Consider the following 20,787-nt stretch of genomic DNA (forward strand, 5'->3'; position numbering starts at 1 on the left):
AAATCCATGCCCCACTAGTCCTCCAGCCCCTGGCGGATGGAATGCCCGCTGCGTTTTTTGGTGGACGGCAGGGGTCTCCCCCGCCCCTGGCATCGGTTCTCCTGCTCCAGGCGATCGGCCAGGAGCCCCTCCCCACTCGCAGTCAGCGGTCCTCTCTTGACCCCGCCGCGTTTTAGTGGCTGGTAGGAGTCTCCTCCACCCCTGGCAGCGGCACTGACCGCTCCAGGCAGTCGGCTAGGAGCCCCTCCTCCCCTCGCGGTCGGTGGCCTTTCCTCCGCTCTCAGGCAGCCGGGCTCCTCCGTCCCTGGCGGATGGCCGCGTCTGCTTGGTTGGGGTGGATGGTAGTAGCGAGGACTCTACTACAGCACATCTCTCCTCCTTCCTGGATTTTGGCACCAGTGTAACAAGGTAAACGTTGGGAAAGGAGGCGGCGAGAACCGGCTTGACGATATAAATAATAGTTTAATAATAAACTTAAACAAAAAGACACAAACATAAACACATGCAGGGCAGCTGCCTGTAACTCTCTCTCTGTCACAGGTGTTCACCTTTATCCCTCTCGAGGGCTTGATTAGCCTGATTAGGGGCCGGGTGTGCAGCATCATGACCTGGCCCCGGCCCCGCCCTCCTCCCTGCCACACTGACGTTTTTACCAAAATGCTGCCCAACCTAAACCCCACAACAAGCAGCCTAGTCAGCACCCTAACCTCAGCGTGCCGTCCGTGATTGCAGCTGCAATGCCCAAGCTTAGGTGGACACACTCAAAAATCACATACAAGCCTGGCACGCTGTGTAGGCTCCCGAGAGGGTGATTCAGACAATTACGCATGGCTATAGGCTTCAGTTTGCCCGAAACCCCCACGTTTTGGTGGTGTAATTTTCTCGCAGATGAACGAGAGTTCTGCTCATTTTCTGGAAGAGGACATTTCTTCTCTTCTAGAGAAAGGGGCAATTCAGATGCCTCTAGGGGCGGTCATGTTATGAAAATTCATATCGACAGACGCTTCCCTGACCGGGTGGGGTGCCACCCAGGAGGGCAGGACAGTTAATGGGACGTGGCCAACCGAACTGCACTCAGCTCACATAAATTATCTAGAGCTCCTCACTGCTTGGAAGGCTCTAAGACACTTTCTGCCTCGCCTTCAGGGGCATCATGCCCTGGTGCACTGCGACAATACTTCAACTGTAGCGCACATCATTCACCAAGGAGTGATGCGCTCCACTCAGCTTGCCCACAAAATGCTGAAATGGAGCAGTCAGCAATTCCTGTCGTTACGTGCTACTCATGCCCGGGTGCTTTAAACTTGGGTGCGGATCTCCTATCGAGGGGGAACCCTCTCTATGGAGAGTGGCGACTCCACCCTCAGATGGTGTGCATATAGGAGAGGTTCGGTCGGGCTTCCGTCGATCTATTTGCCTCGTGCAAAAATGCCCATTGTCCTACATTCTTCTCGCTAAAGGACAAGGACGCTTCCCTTGGTGTAGACGCACTAGCACACCCATGGCCCAATGTGCTGCTCTATGCCTTTCCCCCACTCAGCTTGATTTTTCCTACTCTAACCAGAGTGAGGGAGTAGAGCTTGACACTAATTCTCATAGCACCCAGATGGCCAAAAGCATCATGGCTGGTGGAGATAATTCCTCTCCTTTGTGCCCGGACCTCTTGTCTCAGGTGAACGGAGAAATATACCACCCTCACCCAGACAGGGTGGAACTATGGGCCTGGCCTGTGAGAGGTCCAACCTGAACACATTGGGGCTTCCCCAGGGGTGGTCGCCACTATAAAAAATGCCAGGGCCTTGTCCACAAGGTCCTTGTATGACTGTAAGTGGCAAGTGTTTGAGAAATGGTGTAATACACATAATTTGGTGTCATATCAGTGTTCAGTCAGACATACTATGCTTTCTACAAAACCTTCTGGATGAGGAAAAATTATTTTCTACCACCAAGGGTTACCTGGCAGCCATTTCTGCTTGCCACATTGGCTTTAGTGACGCAACAGTGGGACAGTACCCCCTCATTCGTAGATACATCGCCATTCTGTACCAGCTACTAAAAAGATTGTTCCTGAGTGGGACCTCTCTATGGTGCTGGAGGCTCTGTCACAGCAGCCTTTCGAGCCCTTGGAGAATATTTCTTTAAAGTAGCTGTCTTATAAAACAGCTTTACTCCTGGCACTGGCATCAGCCAGGTGTGTCAGTTATCTGCATGCCTTATCTGTGCATTCTTCTTGTACAACATTTTCCCCAGGCATGGAGAAGGTTTCTCTAAGACCCAATCCAGCATTTATGCATAAGTGCTTCCCTAAATTCACAGGTGAGGTGCTAGAACTCAGCACTTTCCACCCACCTCCTTTAACCTCTCTGGAACATGAGAGGATGAATGTTATGTGTCCTGTGCGTGCACTCCACGTGTATTTCTGTAGGACTGAGAATATCAGAAAGAGCGACCAGCTCTTTGTCTCATGGGCTTCCCTGCACGCGGGTAAACTTATAACAAAACAACGCATTTCCCATTGGCCTGTGGAAGCAATATCTATGGTATATAGCTCTAAGGGACTCCAGCCCCCCTTAGGCCCGAGGACCCACTCCACGAGAGGTATGGGTGCTTCCTGGGACCTTTTTCAGGGAGTCTCTCTGCAAGACATTTGTTCAGCTGCATGTTGGGCTTCCCCCCACACATTTGTCAGGTACTACCAACTTGATGTCACCAGAACCCCTGTAGCACGTGTGGTTTTGGGTGTGGGTTCTTCATAATGGGTTCACCCATAACCCTTTCCCCCTTTCACTGTGAATGTGTCACCCCATAGGTTTCACATCAAGCACTTTGCACGGCCTCTTCTCCCTTCTTTGTAATGCGTATGGGTTATAGAGCCTGCTAATATTATCTAGGATGTGTCAGGCACCGCCTTTAATTAGGTGACCATCCTTTTTGGTTGACAGCATCTCCCTGTGAGTGTATAGGGCAAACGGGGAGTTGTTCATATTTTCCCATAGGTGGATCTCGAACACGAAATGATGGAAGAGAATGATAGGTTACCTATTCTGTAACCCCCGTTCTCTGAAGTATCAAGTGGAGAGATCCACCAAGCTTGCCCCGCTTGCTTTACGAGAAGCGAATATGCTCACTGAGGAAAGTAGTGCGTACAGGACTTTTTATGCCCTCAGGTAAGGGCGGGGCCTTAGAGCTGCATTGGACATGTGCTCCTGTCTGTCAAGGCAGACTTGGTGCAATTGAATGCTTCTGCAGAGGTCAGGTAATCTTGACCAACCGTTTTGGAGATTTCAGTCTTTCCCCATTCAAGTAGATAGGAGCTGAACTTGCATCCAAAGAAAATAGCTTCCTGGGAACGCTCCAAAAATGACCGCCGAGTGGACTGACTTACCTTGAAAGAGACTTTGATGTAATTTAATTGTTTGTATCAGGAATGGACATTTGCACTAGTAACAATGTAATTGTTGATTTATAAAAATATATATATTTTTCCTAGCAAGGAGTGCATTGCTGTTTGAATGACAGATCATTGTGAAATTCTGCTAGTGAAAATGCAGTTACAGATTTCAAGTTTTTTAGTAGTAGAAATTGCATTTTTGATGGGTATTTGTGCTAGTGATAACGTCATATTTAACCTTTAAGTGCAAACCATATTACTGATATCAAGAATGAGCATTTTAATTAGTGAAAAGTGAACAATATCCTGCACATGATTAAATGTTGAAAAGGTTTGCGATAAATCATGTACCATGGTATTTGCATAGTGCTCCAAGGGCCTTCAAAGAACACCACAGAAATACCATCATACATGTGCAAAATACACATAGTTTTCAGTATCATAGTATTTTTTGTTACATATTTTGTAAGTGAAGAATTGCTTCCAAACTGTCAGTGCTGACTGAATTAAGAACCAGCCATTTCTATATCACACGATTTATTATGTAATGTCATTTATTAACTGTAATAACTAACCGTCAGCATGTCGTCACACTTCATATCCGGCGATTCTCCGTCTTCACTCTTATTGTAGAACTTACGAAAGAAGTTAAAAGCCACAACTGTGTACAGATACACGACGACCGCCAGCAGACCTACAGTCAGGACCAGCTACACACACACACACAGTATTTATCTGTTCTACATCAGTAATTATAATGATTTATGTAAATGAGGTCAGTTAGGGATGTGTACCTGTTTGCCGTTGTGTGTGACTGAAGACAGAATAGTCCTGAGCGTTTTAAAGCCCATGGCGATGTCCAAGAGATGAGCGGCAAAGAAGAAATTGTTGTAGTGGCCGAGAATGGACATGCTCATGTACCAGGCCAGATAGAGGAACGACTGCAGGACACAGAATTACAAAACCAGCTTAAATCAGTGAAAACCAGTGTCAACCTTGAACCAGTAACAGCTAAACAAACAAACATAAGGTGAAATGATTTACGTTGTCTGTGAACACGACTCCCAACTTCCATATCTGATACTTGACATCGATCGAGTTCAGTCTGAAAATAAAAGAGGAAACTGATGGGAAACTGCACGTAACATCATTTATAATTTGAGAATGATGTTTAATTCATTTCAGAAGTGGTCAGTGTTAAATAGGGCTGCCCCCTGCAGGCCTCCTAGAGTCAGGTTGGAGAAAACATGGAGAGAAAAGAGAAAGAGGACAGCTCAAATAAACACACTCACACTGCGGCTAGTGAACTGTCTCTCTTGGGTTTCTTTTTCTCGTGTGCGTCACTGAAGTCCAGCGCGGCTTTATCCATCCCGAGAAGCTCACTGATACGATCATGGCCATAAAACTCTCCATATTTATCCATCACCTACAACACAAACACTCAGTCTTATTTCAGATGGTTTTAAGATGGAGCTGTTCATCTTTCATAAAGTTCTTCTGAACCGAACGCACCTTTCTCTTGACAAATTTATCCCAGTAATTGTTTGGGAAGGACCTGGGAGACAGAGACAAGATGTTTACATGACAAAGTCACACATATATTCATAAAAGGATGCTACTGGTGAAAAAAACAAGTTGAAACCAGGCGTGTCACATCATGAACCCAACAACCTCACGTTTTAAAATATCTTGCATTTCAATATGACTTGTTCAATAATATGCTACACACATGGTGTATCTTTCAGACAGTAATTAACAGTCTGCACACTGCAAAAATAATTTTCTTATTCAGTATTTTTGTCATGCTGTCCAATAAAACATATCTAAACATTCTTTTTTTTTATCCCCTTTTCTCCCAATTTGGAATGCCCAATTCCCACTACTTAGTAGGTCCTCGTGGTGGTGCGGTTACTCACCTCAATCCGGGTGGCGGAGGACAAGTCTCAGTTGCCTCCGCTTCTGAGACCGTCAATCCGCGCATCTTATCACGTGACTCGTTGTGCATGACACCACGGAGACTCACAGCATGTGGAGGCTCATGCTACTCTCCACGATCCACGCACAACTTACCACACAACCCATTGAGAGCGAGAACCACTAATCACAACCACGAGGAGGTTACCCCATGTGACTCTACCCTCCCTAGCAACCGGGCCAATTTGGTTGCTTAGGAGACCTGGCTGGAGTCACTTAGCACACCCTGGATTCGAACTCATGACTCCAGGGGTGATAGTCAGCCTCTTTACTTGCTGAGCTAACCAGGCCCCCTCAAAATCCTTTTTTGAGAAAGTAAATCATAAGGGCTCGGAACAGCATGAGGTTGAGTACACGCTGACAGAATTTTCCCATGTATGTGAACAATCCTTGCGAGTGTTGTGATGTGTGTCACTCACTGTGTATTGATGACCAGTCGATCCCATTGCCCTTTAATATCGTCCTCTGATGGTTGTTCAGTGATGTACAAACCATCAAACTCCAGCTTTCTCGCTACTTCCTTCTCACGCTTAAATATCACCAGAGGAACCTTGAGAGAGAAAGAAACACATTGAATATTAGTTAATGTGGAGACTCATGAGTCTTTTGGCTCTGTATGAGCCACAGCTCCATTTTTTATGAAAAGCTTTTTAGAAATAATAATCGTAGCGTTTATTAAAATCTCTTAACACTACTCGGCATTTCATTCATTTAAATGTGGCAGGTTTATTGTTTCAATAACTGCATTCATTATGATAAATGAAACATTATGCCTAGAAACATTATTAGAAAACCAGACACAGTTCACATACAATGTCTTCTGTGAATATGATTGCAGTTTTAGGTCAGTGTTTGTGCTTCAGGACCCCTAAAAACCAAAACACAAAGCACCGAAACTGTTTATTGAGCAAAAGGGGAAAAAAGTGTTAAAAACCTTGTGTAGTTTTGTTGATGGTTTTTGAGGACGAGCGCACGTCACACAACTTGTCCATGTTGACATACATCTAATTTGACTAGATTTTACAGTAACGGATGAATTTGTACTGAAATAATGTCGAGTTTGACTGGACACACAGTCTTCGACATCAACAACAAAGATGTGGGAAGCGTTTTCATCTATTTGTTTTGATATCATAACTATGCACAATTTTATGGTTAGTTGCATTTTATTATTTGCATTTAGCATTGTTTTACCCTGCTCAGAACAGATTTTTTTCACAAATGCATTTTTGTGTCATGACCCACTAGTTGATATTTTAGAAGAACTGTCTCTCAGTAAAGATCTTGTTATTTCAGGGAGGCGGTTCTGGTTTCTCGTACCTTCAGGCAGTAGTATCCAATAATACAGAAGAATGAGATGACGGTGTGTAGAATGGCCAGAATCCTCAGTGTGGGCTCCATGTACCCACTGCTCTCCTCCAGAACAAAGTGCACATTGACGGGGCGACTGCTAGAGCCGCCCAGCGGGTCCCACCGAACGCTGGTGTCGGAGGACATGCTGAACAACACTTCTTTCCCCTCTGTCATGGCTGACGATGTGGACACCTGCACATGGGCAGAAATGAAAGGCCAGATCGCACAGAATTTCCACATACATTACAAAAACGTGCTCTTTCTTTTTTGCCTCTTTTATTTACAGAAGATGGGAGAGGGTACACTATGTATTGGGATAAGGAAAAATATGTACACTTAACATATATTTTATTTCTTAGTACAATAAAGAAAAATCATTGATTTTACTAAAAAGATTCGTTAAGTTTAAACATAATTTCGATGATATTATTTATAAATCTTTTAAAAAATATTAAAATATTAACAACAATATAATTATAAAATACAAATTATAAAAATTCTTAAAAATATTTTTGATTATATTATTTATAAATCTTTAAAAAATATTAAAATATTAACAACAATATAATTATAAAATACAAATTATAAAAATTCTTAAAAAATAATTTAGATGATATTATTTATAAATGTTTTAAAAAATACTAAAATATTAACAAAAATATAATTATAAAATACAAATGACAAAATTCTTAAAAATAATTTCGATTATATTATTTATAAATGTTTTAAAAAATATTAACAATAATATAATTATAAAATACAAATGATAAAATTTATTATTACAAATATTTTTGATTACATTATTTATAAATGTTTTAAAAATATTAAAATATTAACAATAATATAATTATAAAATAAAAATTAAAAAAATTCTTAAACATATTTTAGATTATATTTATAAATGTTTGAAAAAAATATTAAAATATTACAAATTATATAATTATAAAATACAAATTAAAAAAATTATTATTATAAATATTTTCAAATATATTATTTATGTTTAAAAAATATTAAAATATTAACAATAATTAAATTATAAAATACAAATGTTAAAAATATAAATAAATCAATTATATATTTATGAATGTTTACAAATATTAAAATATTAACAATAAATTATAGAATACAAATTATAAAAAATTATTAAAATATTTTCGATTATATTATTTATAAATGTTAAAATAAATATTAAAATATTAACAATAATAAAATTATAAAATACAAATAAAAATATTCTAAAAATATTTTATTATATTATTTATAAATGTTTAAAAAATATAAAAATAATACAATTATAAAATAAAAATGATGAAAAATATTTTAAGATTATAGTCAGTTTAATTTCATAATGGGAAATAAGTGTGCAGTGTACAAATGTTGCGGAATTTTTACTCAAACAAGGTCAACATTATATGACTTGAATTACTAGAATTTTTTTAATCAATTATCAGAAAATAAGTAAACCTCTCAGTATAGTAACAGCACAACACTCCTCAACAAGCCACATAATTTGAGGTATTATTCTGTAAAGGTTTGTGACAAGTTTAATACGTAGGATTAGGCGGGTATGTAGGATTTATTCAAATCAATGTAAGCAATAGTAATTGCGATGCTTGCCTTCACAAACACTACTAATGAATGTCTAAAGTAAATGTTGCAGTCAGAAAAACAGATGGTTTGACTTACCTTATAAAATAACAGAATAAAGTTGATTGCAAAGGCCACAAACAGAGCCAACATTCTCATGTTGTAGAAATTTCGTGCAAAATAGTTCTATAGGAGAAGAGACATATACTCTATCAGGTTGAGCAAAAACACATGCACAACGCACACAGGAATGACGGCCAAGTGGGCTGAACGAGCATCGGTCAACATGACATTATCAGATACAAACACAACATCTTGTGGGCTCTGACCAGCAGCTTGCGTTGGTAAGCGATGATCTTCTTCCAGAAGGCCGACTCCTGCAGATCAGGCTCATCTGATTTACAGTAATGCCGTCTGACCTTCCGTTTCACCGTCTCTTCTTTCTTTTTCTGTGCTTTCTCGCCATTTTCCCCTCTGAGAGGAAACGATGCGAAATTGGAAGATGTTCGAAATGCACGTGATTGCAAAACATTGAAGAACAGGTCAATTTTTCAGAGCATTTTCATCACAATAACAACACTAGCAGAGTATTTTCTTCAAAGAAATAACACTGTTTGCAGGGCAAGACTGATAATAAATAAAAACAACAGTAAGACAGATCAATGACAATTCCGCATGTAAAAAGATGTTAAAAAAAGAGGACTTATGCAAATATTATGATAATGCAAGTCAAATGTCTGATTAGAATAAAAGATTTATTTTTGTCGTAATTTCTATCAATATCTGACTGTAAAGACCAAAGAGGGAATAATAAGAGACATTATCAACGTGCATATTATTACGTGCATCTCATCTTTGGACACACATTACAAGGCAAACCAAACTTTTACTCTTGACACACAGTGAAAGGATGTTGAAACCGGTGCTGAACTGGTGAATGAAATCTGAAATATTATCAGGCAGTTGCTAAGACATTTTAATTCACGTGTGCGAGTGATACACTCTCATTGTAAAGTGCTGTGCATAGAGTAAAAGATTGGTTTTGGGATTTTAAGAAACATTATCGATATAATCAAATGAAGATCACGGTTAGTCTGAAAATCAACATCTTTGCACGGCCCTAGTTTTAAACGTGTGAGAGAGGACCAGTGTGCCCGCGAGAGAAACGGGCTCAGTTTCAGTCTCTCTGAGAAACACCGCTCTGAGTTTGCACTTATTTAGATGACCTACTTCGTCTTTACTGAACTGTTGGACGTGACGAGAATAGAAATAGTTGAATAACAATATCGATACAGGGATCTAAAGTATCAATACAATATTGTGAGGAAAAGTATCATGATATATCGATATTTGGTAGTATTGGCACAGCCCTAATTGTTTACATCTTGTGTCTATACTTTTGAAACAGTGAGTATTTGAACGTTTACGGATTAATCCCATTGACTTCCATTGTAAGCGCAGTTTTTGCTTTTTTTTTTAAAGACATGGAGGGACGAGTCAAAATTGATTTTTGTGGTAATCAGCATTATGCCACAAATGCTGTGGATTGAGATTAACTTGTATTGAACCCGGAATATTCCTTTAAATAGAATGCCAGTCTGAAATTCCTAAGAGCACAGATTTACAGACATTATGAGAACTAAAGGCAAAGAGCTGTCAGACAAGAGGTGGAGCTGGAAATGGAGGAAGTTGGCATTCGATGCAACAAACGCAATGAAAAGACAGCTGAGAGAATGAATGAATGGAGGACCTTAAAAGAACCGCTCTCATATGTGTCCGAATCTTATTGAAAGACGTCATGATGGCTAGACTACCTTGACCTGCCGAATGCAATGCTTGATTTCTGGCCACAAAAACAAATTTCCAAAAACTGTATGGCAGTAAGACTTACTCAGCTTTCTCGGGCACTGATTTGGCCTCCACTGTAGCTTCATTGTTCTCTGTTGAAGACGAAGACCCCTTTGTCTGAGAGAACCAACAGAACAGCACTTAAACCACACACAAATTAGTGTTATCAAACAGAAGTGTAATGTATGCAATACACGATCCATTTACTTTCCAATTCCAGCATATAAAAATGTGCCGCCCTGTTACCTGGTGTCTTCTGCGGAGTTCAGGTGATGGCGTAGGAGCAGGTGGGATGGGTGTATTGAGAAGATCAGTGAGGCTGGCGTTTGGATTATGAGGCATCAGTTTATATTGTCCTCCTTCTCTCTTCAGATCCAAACCAAATATATCAGACAGGAGATCAGTGTCATCTGTGGCCACCGTCAGATCAGCCAGATCTTCCTCTGGTGAGGTTCTGTCCGCAAACTTCTTCTCGCCCTCTTCCGTCTCTCCTCTAACTTCATCCTGTGTTGGGTCGGGCATGTTGGCCAGGAGCTCGGACACCTTCATGGTCTTGGCTCCCTCCACCAGACTCCCTCCGAGAAAGCTGTTGTAGATGATCCGGAAGAATCCTCGAGCGACGCTGAAGGCAAAGTGCAGCAGACCCAGCAGGACGCTCCAGTAGAAGGACACGAGTGTGGTCACCATGTCCTTAACCGTCATCTTCTTCACTTTCTTCACCTGCTTCTTCAGGCTCTTCATGGAAAGCACCTTCATCAGAAGAATCACGTTGTATCGGAGGGCAAACAGGGCTGTCCGTACAGTGGTGACGGAGAAGAAACCCATCTCAGTGTTCTCTTCTTCTGGCTTTTCCCTCTCACTGTCCTCTTTGCTAGCCGAGCGTTCGCCGGCGTCCGACATCCGCGCAGCCAGCTGCATCTCAAAGATGGTGTCCTCACAGAAGTTCACAAAGAGCTCCATTTTCTCTTTCTCACCACCCTCGTTTACAACATCAAAGATGAACTGCCGTTTGGACTCCTTAACCTGCGGCTTCTCCCATTGGGTGCGACTTGACTCGCTAATCTCAAAGTACACGCGCTCGATCCGCTTGGCACTGCCCATGATCTCGATGCGGCCCAGAAACGGTTGGAAATAGTTCAGAACGCTCTCTGCGAGCTCCAGGAAGGTTTGGAGGCGAGAATCGTGGGGCATATGTTCAGAGAGATTAGTCAGGAGAACAGCAACGTTGAAGCCGATGTCCTTCGCTGGCTCGTGGAAGCGTTCGACAAACTCTTCGTAGTCCAACAGCTCATTTTCATCTGTTTCTGCGCAGGACAGGAGGAACTCCGTCTCAGATTGGGTGTAGTGTTTATGGCTCTCCATGGCCTTGTGGAAATCCCTCTTGGATATGACCCCTTTGCCATCAGGGTCGTACTCTTTGAAGGCATCTGACGACGTCAAGTCTTTCAATTTGAGGAACATGTCAAAGAACTTGAGAATCATCTCAACATTGTTGGAGGACTCCACTAACATGTCCACCATCTGCTTTCCAATGGTACCATTCACAACATTTCCTAAATGGATGAGAAGATGATTGAAGTAATTGGTCTTTCTGGTCATGAACATTGGTAAATTTTTTTTTCAATCAATTGAGCAATCTCACCCTCCAACATGGACAAGAGCATCACAACCATGTCCTTCTGAAGATCCATCAGCTCCTTCAACAGCTCGATTTGGCTTGAATCCTAAAGTGTAGAAACATCACAATTATTCAAGGATCTCAAACCTACTTTTAGAAGACAAAACCAATGTCCTGCGTATTTCAGGATTGGTTTGACGTTCTGTCAAAGTGCCGATAATGGGTTGTGGTCAGTTCATGTGCCTCTGAGAACTTAAACTTTTTAAACGCCATTGTCTACTCTACTAAAAAAGCATTATTGCTCATCACAAGCAAACATTATGTTTTTGCATGTTGATCCACAGCATTTGATGCTGAGGCCAGATTTAAGAAAATCTTATTTAAAAAAAAAAATAAAGAAAAAAATAATGTTTTTAGGACAAATTATACGAAGTTCTGTTGGGAAAAATGGAGTGCTCCTCTTCCCATTGTCACTGTAACAAGGTTACGGTTGGGAAAGGAGGAGGCGGGAACCGGCTGAACTGTCAAAATAATGTTTAATGCAAACAAAAAGCATGGCAGCTGCATGTGGCTCTCTCCCGAACTGCCACGTTCCACCGCGTGTATCCCTCTCCTTGGCTGATTAGCCCAATTGGGGGCCACTCTCCTCCTCGTCACAATCCTCCCTCCTTTGCCTCAGGCCAGGGAACCCTGGATGTTGCCCTTCTGGCTGTGCCCGCCTGGAGCCGGCAGCAAGCCCCTTCTCCCTTCGCGGACGGCAGCTCCCCCGGCGGATGGCCGCTTAAGGGCAACACCTTCCCTCCAGCAAGGGAGGGGATGGGAGTACATAATGCCGGAGGTTTCCCCGGCCTGAATCGGGTGGCGGAGGAGTGTGATGAGGAGGAGGGCGTGGCTGGTCCGTAACGATAGACGCCTGGCGCTGATTCAGCACAATCAGCAGGAGAGGGATAAAGAGGATCCGGGGACGCCGGTTCGAGAGAGAAAGAGACGTATGCGGCCGCACTGTCTGTGTGTTTTATGTTATGTTTAAGTTCGTATATGTCATAAAGTTATGCTGACTTTTCTGCCGGTTCCTGCCTTCTCCTTGCCCATACTTTACCCGTTACAGTGTTATAGTTGAAAATTATTTAAAATAACTAACATGTTTTTTTAACTTTTGAGGGAACAAGGTCTCATTTTCCACATATGTTTACTTCATGTTTAACAGCGCGTTGAAGCATGAAATATCAATGGATTTTTTAAAGCAGCATATCAAACGAAACTAGAGATGCTCCTCTTTTTAACCAAACAGGTTTAGATAAAAAGAACATAAAGAGGTTTCTTACCAGAGGCACTTTTGTTGGCGCAGCACCTGTAGGAGCGCTTCCTGGAAATGAATGTCATGCTGTTGTGCCACGTGAAGTGGTGCACCAGAATTTTAACCCTTAAATGACCGTATAGAGTCTTGTGAACATTATTCAATCAGTTTTAATTTATTGAAATTATGCGTTGCGTATAGCGAAGCCAAAATGCAATGTCCACACGTGGACGCGGGGTTGCACGAGGACAAAGCAGTTGTAGTGTTCATGTGTTGAACGCATCCACATGGGCTCACGGTTAAATGAGTATACTTTGAAAGGCTGAGCGTTCGACCCTTCGTGAGACGGAAAGGCACGTGGAAAAATTAAGTATACCCTAGCCTTAAGATGGTCTTTTCAAAAGGTGAAATTATGCCAATGCAAAGATTCACACAGTCTTGTGCAAAAAGAACCAACAATTTTGAGTGTAATAGTGTTTTATTGCAGTGATCAGTATCTTGAAAGAAGAGTGACACCAATAACCCAATTTAACAGGACTGCACAAATCACAACATTTACAGGCCTTCTGGTCATGATCCTATATATTTATAAAGACTTCTTTGCATTGTTTGTCATTAAAAAAATATTTTTTTGCATTGTTTATTTGTACCTGAGACAGCTTCATCTGCATATGTGCAAAAACATGCAGGAAACCAACAACTGCATCCCACAGGCGACTGTGAGCAAGACTCTGCTGGTTCCCCGTGCAAGGGCCCTGCGGTTAAACCACAGAGACGTCATGACAACTCACATGATTTTAGAGACTAATATGTGCAAAGTAATTGTGTTGGAATTGTTTGATAATGTACCGCAGATGCATTTTACCTGAATGTACTCTGTGAGAGTGTTGAAGACTTGTTTGGCTACATTGATAGCTTTGGAGAAATTCCGCTGGCCTTGTTCATCAATCACATCTTTCCCAGAGTAGTACCAGTAGAAATCACTAATGGACTCCTGAGGACACATGGATCATGTATGCATCAGATGTGTGTTATTACCCCTTGGTGTTTACAGAAGAATCTCTCACCTGGACTCTGAGCAGGTAATCCACTGTAGAGATGATGATGTTGACCGTTGTGTTGTTGCCCGTCTGTGTTCTCAGGTAGTTCTGAAAATCTGACGTATGAACACAACAGATGGGAAATTTCAGAAACTTTTTTTTTAAAAGGAATATTCCGGTTTTAACATAAGTTCAGCTCAATCGACAGCATTTGTGTCATAATGTTGATTAGCACAAACATTATTTTCGACTTGTCTCTCCTGTGTTCCAGTGAGTCACTTACAATGGAAGTCAATGGGGTCAATCCGTAAACATTAAAATACTCACTGTTTCAAAAGTATAGACACAAGACGTGAACAATATGTGTGTTAACATGATTTTACTGTCATAAAATCACTTACTAACCACATCTGTGGAAAGTTAGAGCTAATTTTACAACTTTGTTGCCATGACGATGTAATGTCAACAAACCCTAAAACGACTGTAAAAATGACGATGAACTTTACAACTCAAATAATACACACGTTTAACAAACGAATTAAATGTAAGTGCTTTTATAAAATTATATGTTTCACATTTCTGCCTTTAAACCCTCCAAAAATGGACCCCATTGACTTCCATTGTAAGTGCATCACTGTAACCAGAGACTATTTAGCAGAGACGGGCCACTTCCATTCAAATGAATGGGAGAAATTGGAACGCCCAACCAAGAAGCTCTAGCGCCCAACGGTCAACGGATGTAGAAAAGAAGTCCCGCCTTACAGGTAAAAGAGCCAATCACCTTTTAGATACAGACATCACCTGTCAATCAATTTGAGAACGTGCATGCACATTAGTTATACAAGCCGGGAAAACTGCGTTTTTTTAGCGTAATTTGAGGTAAAGAAGCACAAGGATACCAGTATTGTCAGATTTTACTGCTGATTTGAAATATGTTCTTTGATCGTAATCTTGACCGACCGTTTTTGAGATTTTTGGTCTTTCCTCATTCAAGTAGACTGGAGCTGCACTGGCAATCCCGAGATCATTTCAAAGAAGTCCGACAGTGAACTGACTTGCTAGAAAGACTTTGCTGTAACCAAGATTTTTCCTTTTTTTTAAAGAAACAGACAGATGAGTCAAAATTGAGCTTAACTTGTATTGAACCCTGAATATTCCTTTAAGATGCCATAATTGCCCCCCATGGAACTGAGTGGCATTTTTACTTTTAAGAGGGCATATATTTTCTAACAAATAACACAATACATCGAATAATATCAAATACTTAAATTGAATTAATTAATTGAAATGGTTACTATGGTGTCTAAACCCCAAACTTGACAAGCCTAGAACAGAATATTATGAAATATATCAAATATTAGACAACAGATGAAGAAAAGTAATTCACTATAAGGGCATTTTTTCTTTTTTTGTCCTGGTTAATTTGTGACTCTGGTTCCCACCATAATTATAGTAGTTAGCATTAACTAAACAGACGAACATCATGCAACAATACAGCAAATGTGTTTTTCAAAACAGATCACTGAGGGTGACATACATATATATGAAGGACATAATGCCATTTACACTATTGCAAAATTGGTTACTAACAGAATTTGACTACAGACTATTGGGATGGGCTGAGAAACAGCCAAAATGTCCAACAAAACCTCCTGAGATCTTTGAAGTTCAGCTGGAGTGTTAATGAACCTGAGGTCAGGTGAGACCCACCTGAGTTGTGACCCTCACAGAGCAGCTGTAGGAAGCGGAAGAGGTCACAGGTGAATTCGTCATCTTGCATGACCTTTTCACCTGCACGTTAGCAGAGTCAGGTGTTAGAACCACACTCATTATGGGCAGCCTGAGCGGGTGTGATGGTCCAGAACTCACACGCACACACACACACACACACACACAGATGGGAGATACTACTGACTGTAAATGAGCTCTGGGCATGAGGGTGGGACATGGGGAGGAAGGGAGAGACCAGCAGCATTTTATTCCTGACGCCTCAGTGGTCTACTGTCCTCATCAGATTTCCATACAATGTTCCTTCAGATGTTTCTTGGTTTCAAGGAACCACAGGAACTTACATATAAACCTTCAGTATCTTTAAAACTGTCACTGATTGAAAGGAAGATGCAGAAACAAAAGTTGTGAAATTTGCAGGGTCAAAAATGTACTTTTTGCCTAGCCTGCCAATTATTATTATATTAAGGATAATTAAATTAGATGTCCACACACTGATATTAAAGTTGCAAGCTTTATATGAAAAAAGAAAAAGCGATAGTCTCTGATATAACTTCACCTGTCACTAAAACATTAAGATGTTATTTTGATCTTTTTGGTGTTTTAATGTGCAAATAATCCACATATGTGTTGCTACATGGAGGTCTGGTGAAAAACACACATTATGCATTCAAAATAACCTTTTGATGGCTAATATTCTACTAAGGATACAGTAAAAGTTGTAAGATGTGCGACTCGTGACAGATGTCTTTCTTCGTAGATGGTTTGTATATATTTGATTTGAATTGCTTGCGTCACGTTACCAATGAGTGATCAGCTAAGGTCAGATTATTGTTCTTAGAGTTCAATTTAAACCATGTATTACATAGCAGTTCCTTAAAGTTACTGAGCTAATTTGTACTCACATTTGGCTAATGGCAAATGTTAATTTTGGACCCTGGATATTTAACCGGTGGCATTTGATATTTGAGGCGTTTGGAGAAAGAGTGCTGCTCTGGTCATATTGGAGGAATATGATCGTAAATGTTTATAAATGTCACAGTACATTTGAGAAAGAGCAGTGATGCTCTCAGCTAAACACCAGTAAAACAACTATGGAAAAACCTTAAGAAAATCACACAGAAATGTTCTTCTCACAAGCCAACATGAAAGTGCTTATATGGTTGAATTCTCTTTTGATTCAATATACTTTGTGGCTTTGTTCCTAGTGAGCTTCCTATGTAGGTAGCCTGTTAAGGTATCAAAGGCATTCTCCTGATGTGAAGACCACCCCAAAATATAGGTAGCAACACTATATGCTACCTTCTAAGATACCTACTTTTGGCTCCTTCTAAGGCATGACATGTATCCTTCTTGGAGAAGGCAATCCTAGAATGCACTGCAATATAAAACTATTGAAATCAATTGTGAGTCTTTTGTGCACTTCAAGTAAGTCATGCTATTTTTATAGTCACTGCATACACTATATAGAGCATTCCAATTCGGTCACTTATGAGGTTCCATTTCAGTTAGGATACTGCTATTGAAGGTAGCTGCCTAAGCAGACAGAAGAGAGCAAGGCAGCTCACTAGGTTTTGGAACAGAGCAAGTAACTGAGGTGAACAAGGCACCAAATTAATTCTTGTTTCTGATTGGATGATGAATGCACTTTCAGGTGGGTCAGTATGATGATCAACCAGAAAAGAAGCCTCACAACTTCAACTAAACATTGATTATCAAAATGACTTTAAATGTAGCATGCAAAAATATAAAATTATACAATTGTTATGCATTTAGTGCATTTTACTACACATTATGATAATAATACACTTAAATATGCAATCAGCCTATGAATTAGAACATTAGATATGATAAACATCTGCAGTTTAGTTAGACTTCCTCTGGTCCATCATTCCTCCAGCATTAAAACATCAAAATAAACTCTAAATGATGACGAATGATGAAACTATTGAACAGAAATGTTAAAGGATGATAAAATATAACAACACAACAAGGATCTTCAGGTAAACACAACAAAACATTTAAAACACTCAAAATCAACATGTAGGAGCAATAAACAATCTGACTGTAAATAAAAACAGGAAACATAACAGCAAGTACAACAGTGACGACAGCACACAACACCAACTTAAGAGCTTGGACCACTCTGAGAGGAAGAGGGAGATGAAGGAGAAAGGGAAGAGAAAGGGAAAGAGGAAGAGAAAAGGTAGGGGTAGAGGAAAAGGAAGGGGAAGAGGAAGGTGGAGAGGAGGAGGAACAAAAAAGGAAGGAGAAGAGGAAGAGGAAATGTAGGGGAAGGGGAAGAGGAAGGATAAGAGGAAGGAGAATAGGAAGGGGAAGGGGAAAAGGATGAGAAAAGGAAGAGAAAAGATAAGGGTAGGGGAAAAGGAAAAGAGAATGAGAAGGGAGAGGAAGGGGAAGGGGAAAAGACAGGAAAGGGGAAAAGGAATGAGAAGAGGAAAGAGGAGGAAGGGGAAGGGTAGGGGAAAAGAAAGGGTATAAGCAAGGAGAAAAAGAAGAGGAACAGGAAGAGAAAGGATAAGGGTAGGGGAAAAGGAAAAGAGAATGAGATGGGAGAGGAAGGGGAAGGGGAAAAGGAAGGGGAAGAGGAAGGAGAAAAGACAGGAAAGTGGAAAATGAATGAGAAGAGTAAAGGGAAGGAAGGGGAAGGGTAGGGGAAAAGAAAGGGTAAGAGGAAGGAGAAGAGGAAGGGTGAGAGGAAGGGGAAGTGTATGGAAAAAGGAAGAGGAAGGGAAAGGAGAAGAGGAAGGGGAAAATGAAGGGGAAGAGGAAGGGGAATAGGAAGTGAAAATAAAGGAGAAGAGGAAGAGGAAGGGAAAATGGAAGGGGAAAAATAATGGGGAAGAGGAAGAGGAAGGGAGAAACGGAAGGGGAAGAGGAAGGGAGAATGGAAAAGGAATGCAAAGAGGAAGAGGAAGGGGAGGAAGGGAAAAGGTAGGGGAAAAGGAAGGGGAAAAGGAAGGAGAAGAGGAAGGAGAAAAGTAATGGGAAGAGAAATGAGAAGAGGAAGGTGAAGTGGAAGAGGAAGGGGAAAAGAAAGGAAATTAGAAAGAGGGAGAGGAAGGGGGATGGATGATGGAAAAAATACAGTGGAAGGGGAAAAGGAAGGAGAAGGGTAGGGGAAAAGGAAGGGGAAGAGGACGGAGAAGAAGGGGTAGAGGAAAGAGGAGAGAAAGGGGAAGAGAAACGAGAAGAGGAAGTGAAAAGGAAGGAGAAGAGGAAGGTGGAGTAGAAGGGGAATGGTAGGGTAGGAGGAAGGGGAAATGGAAGGAGAAAAGGAAGAAGAAAGGCAAAAGGAAAGGGGAAAAGGAGGGGAAGAGGATGGAGAAGAAGAAGGGGTAGAGGAAGGCGAAGAGGAAGGGGAAGAGAAATGAGAAGAGGAAGTGAAAAGGATGGAGAAGAGGAAAAGGAAGGGGCAAAGGAAGGCGAAGGGGAAGAGGAAGGTGGAGTAGAAGGGGAATGGAAGGGTAGGAGGAAGGGGAAAAGGAAGGAGAAAAGGAAGAGGAAAGGCAAAAAGAAAGGGGATGAGGAAGAGGGAAAAGAAAGGATAAGGAACGAGAGACTGGGGCGACTGCTGTTGAGGGACCATCATCCTATCAGAGCAGATCAGCCTGAAAGCCACAAGTCCAAAACTACAAACCACATAGACACACACACTCCTAACCAAACACCCAGCCACTGCACCAGAGCCAAGAGCGACCAATCAGAGCCAGAAAGGAAGAGGAGGAGAGGAAGAGGAAGGGGGGACGGGGTGGTTCAAAACAACTTCCCTGTTCTCACATCTGGAATGGCAGAACTGTGCAAATCCTGAAAGGAGACCAAAGACTTTGTAGAAAGGTGCCTGAGAGGTTACAAATCAGGTCACCTTTCTGGAATGGGTGCGTGTGATTGGCTATGGCTCTATCGGGGCGGAGTCAGTGACAGGATACACAGGGCAGGGGTGAGGTGTTGTGATCAGGGCCTGAACAGCATCACACACAGCTAAACACCAGCAAAACGGCAGAAGGCATAATTACCACGCTCATGAGTGTTGACTGAGAAAGGGGGAAAGACGAAACGTTAACCGAAAAAAAGAAGAAAAAAAGGAAACAAAAGGTGAGAGATCAAACAGGTCACAAGGTCAGTCGTTGTCGAATGGGAAACGCAGACATGGATTCAATCAGCACCAATTCTGGCCAATAAAATGTGTGATTTTGACACTAACACCCTGTCCTAACCAGGCGCAACACGGTCAGTTTCTAGCATCAAGTACTTCATCAGTCCACACTAAAACTGAAAATGTTATGCGATGCCACACAATCACAGCCAATAAGAAGATATGTGAGGTTTAACATACAAATATGTGGAGAAGATTTTGGATTTTTCAATGAGAATTCATGGTGGGCGGGGTTACTGAACAGCGCCAGCATTCTCTCTTTCTTAGCGGTGTATAGTAAACAGACATGCAGATTCAGCATGGCTTATGAAACATCGCCTTTGGAAATAAACAAATAAAGGTATCATCGGAAGTTATGCAGGTACATATAAATGGAGGTTTACATGGAGACAAGAAACCCTGCATCATCACGATCTCAGTAAAGAAAGAAGCAGATTTTATTACCGTATCTTCAGTACAACACAGCAACAAGTGAATGATTTACTTACTCTTTACTTACTATAAGTGCTGACGTTAGAAAATTATCCGACATTAGGCCATCATTCAGCTGTACATCCTGTGGTTGTGTGATAGTTTATAAACTTATATCACTAAATTCTGGTGTTATTATCCTTCTATTTATTTACATTGCGGTCAATAACAGCGGAACTTTTACACATTCGCCGGAAATACAGCCGTGTTGCAAAATAAGTTGGATACACACAAGACATAAACAATATGTGTGTTAACATAATTTTAGTGTGATAAAATCACTTACTAACCACATCTGTGTAA

At 41.2% G+C, this 20,787-nt stretch overlaps 1 protein-coding gene across 1 annotated transcript in view; it reads right to left on the reverse strand.

The window, feature by feature from the left end:
• The window catches only part of LOC127426695 (ryanodine receptor 2), a 204,847-nt gene that overhangs the window by 11,513 nt on the left and 172,547 nt on the right, over window positions 1–20,787 (reverse strand). Inside the window, exons 85-101 of the mRNA XM_051673656.1 lie at window positions 19,874–19,891; window positions 15,819–15,899; window positions 14,136–14,224; window positions 13,934–14,062; window positions 13,719–13,823; window positions 11,796–11,877; window positions 10,400–11,706; window positions 10,197–10,270; window positions 8,635–8,779; window positions 8,405–8,491; window positions 6,686–6,910; window positions 5,785–5,915; window positions 4,904–4,946; window positions 4,684–4,817; window positions 4,436–4,496; window positions 4,186–4,332; window positions 3,967–4,101 (exon numbers count right to left, since the gene is read on the reverse strand). Of these exons, the coding sequence (XP_051529616.1) occupies window positions 3,967–4,101; window positions 4,186–4,332; window positions 4,436–4,496; window positions 4,684–4,817; window positions 4,904–4,946; window positions 5,785–5,915; window positions 6,686–6,910; window positions 8,405–8,491; window positions 8,635–8,779; window positions 10,197–10,270; window positions 10,400–11,706; window positions 11,796–11,877; window positions 13,719–13,823; window positions 13,934–14,062; window positions 14,136–14,224; window positions 15,819–15,899; window positions 19,874–19,891 (2,993 nt within the window). The remainder of the gene's footprint in view (window positions 1–3,966; window positions 4,102–4,185; window positions 4,333–4,435; window positions 4,497–4,683; window positions 4,818–4,903; window positions 4,947–5,784; window positions 5,916–6,685; window positions 6,911–8,404; window positions 8,492–8,634; window positions 8,780–10,196; window positions 10,271–10,399; window positions 11,707–11,795; window positions 11,878–13,718; window positions 13,824–13,933; window positions 14,063–14,135; window positions 14,225–15,818; window positions 15,900–19,873; window positions 19,892–20,787) is intronic.

Source organism: Myxocyprinus asiaticus, chromosome 36, assembly GCF_019703515.2.
Source record: "Myxocyprinus asiaticus isolate MX2 ecotype Aquarium Trade chromosome 36, UBuf_Myxa_2, whole genome shotgun sequence".
NCBI classification, from domain to species: domain Eukaryota; kingdom Metazoa; phylum Chordata; class Actinopteri; order Cypriniformes; family Catostomidae; genus Myxocyprinus; species Myxocyprinus asiaticus.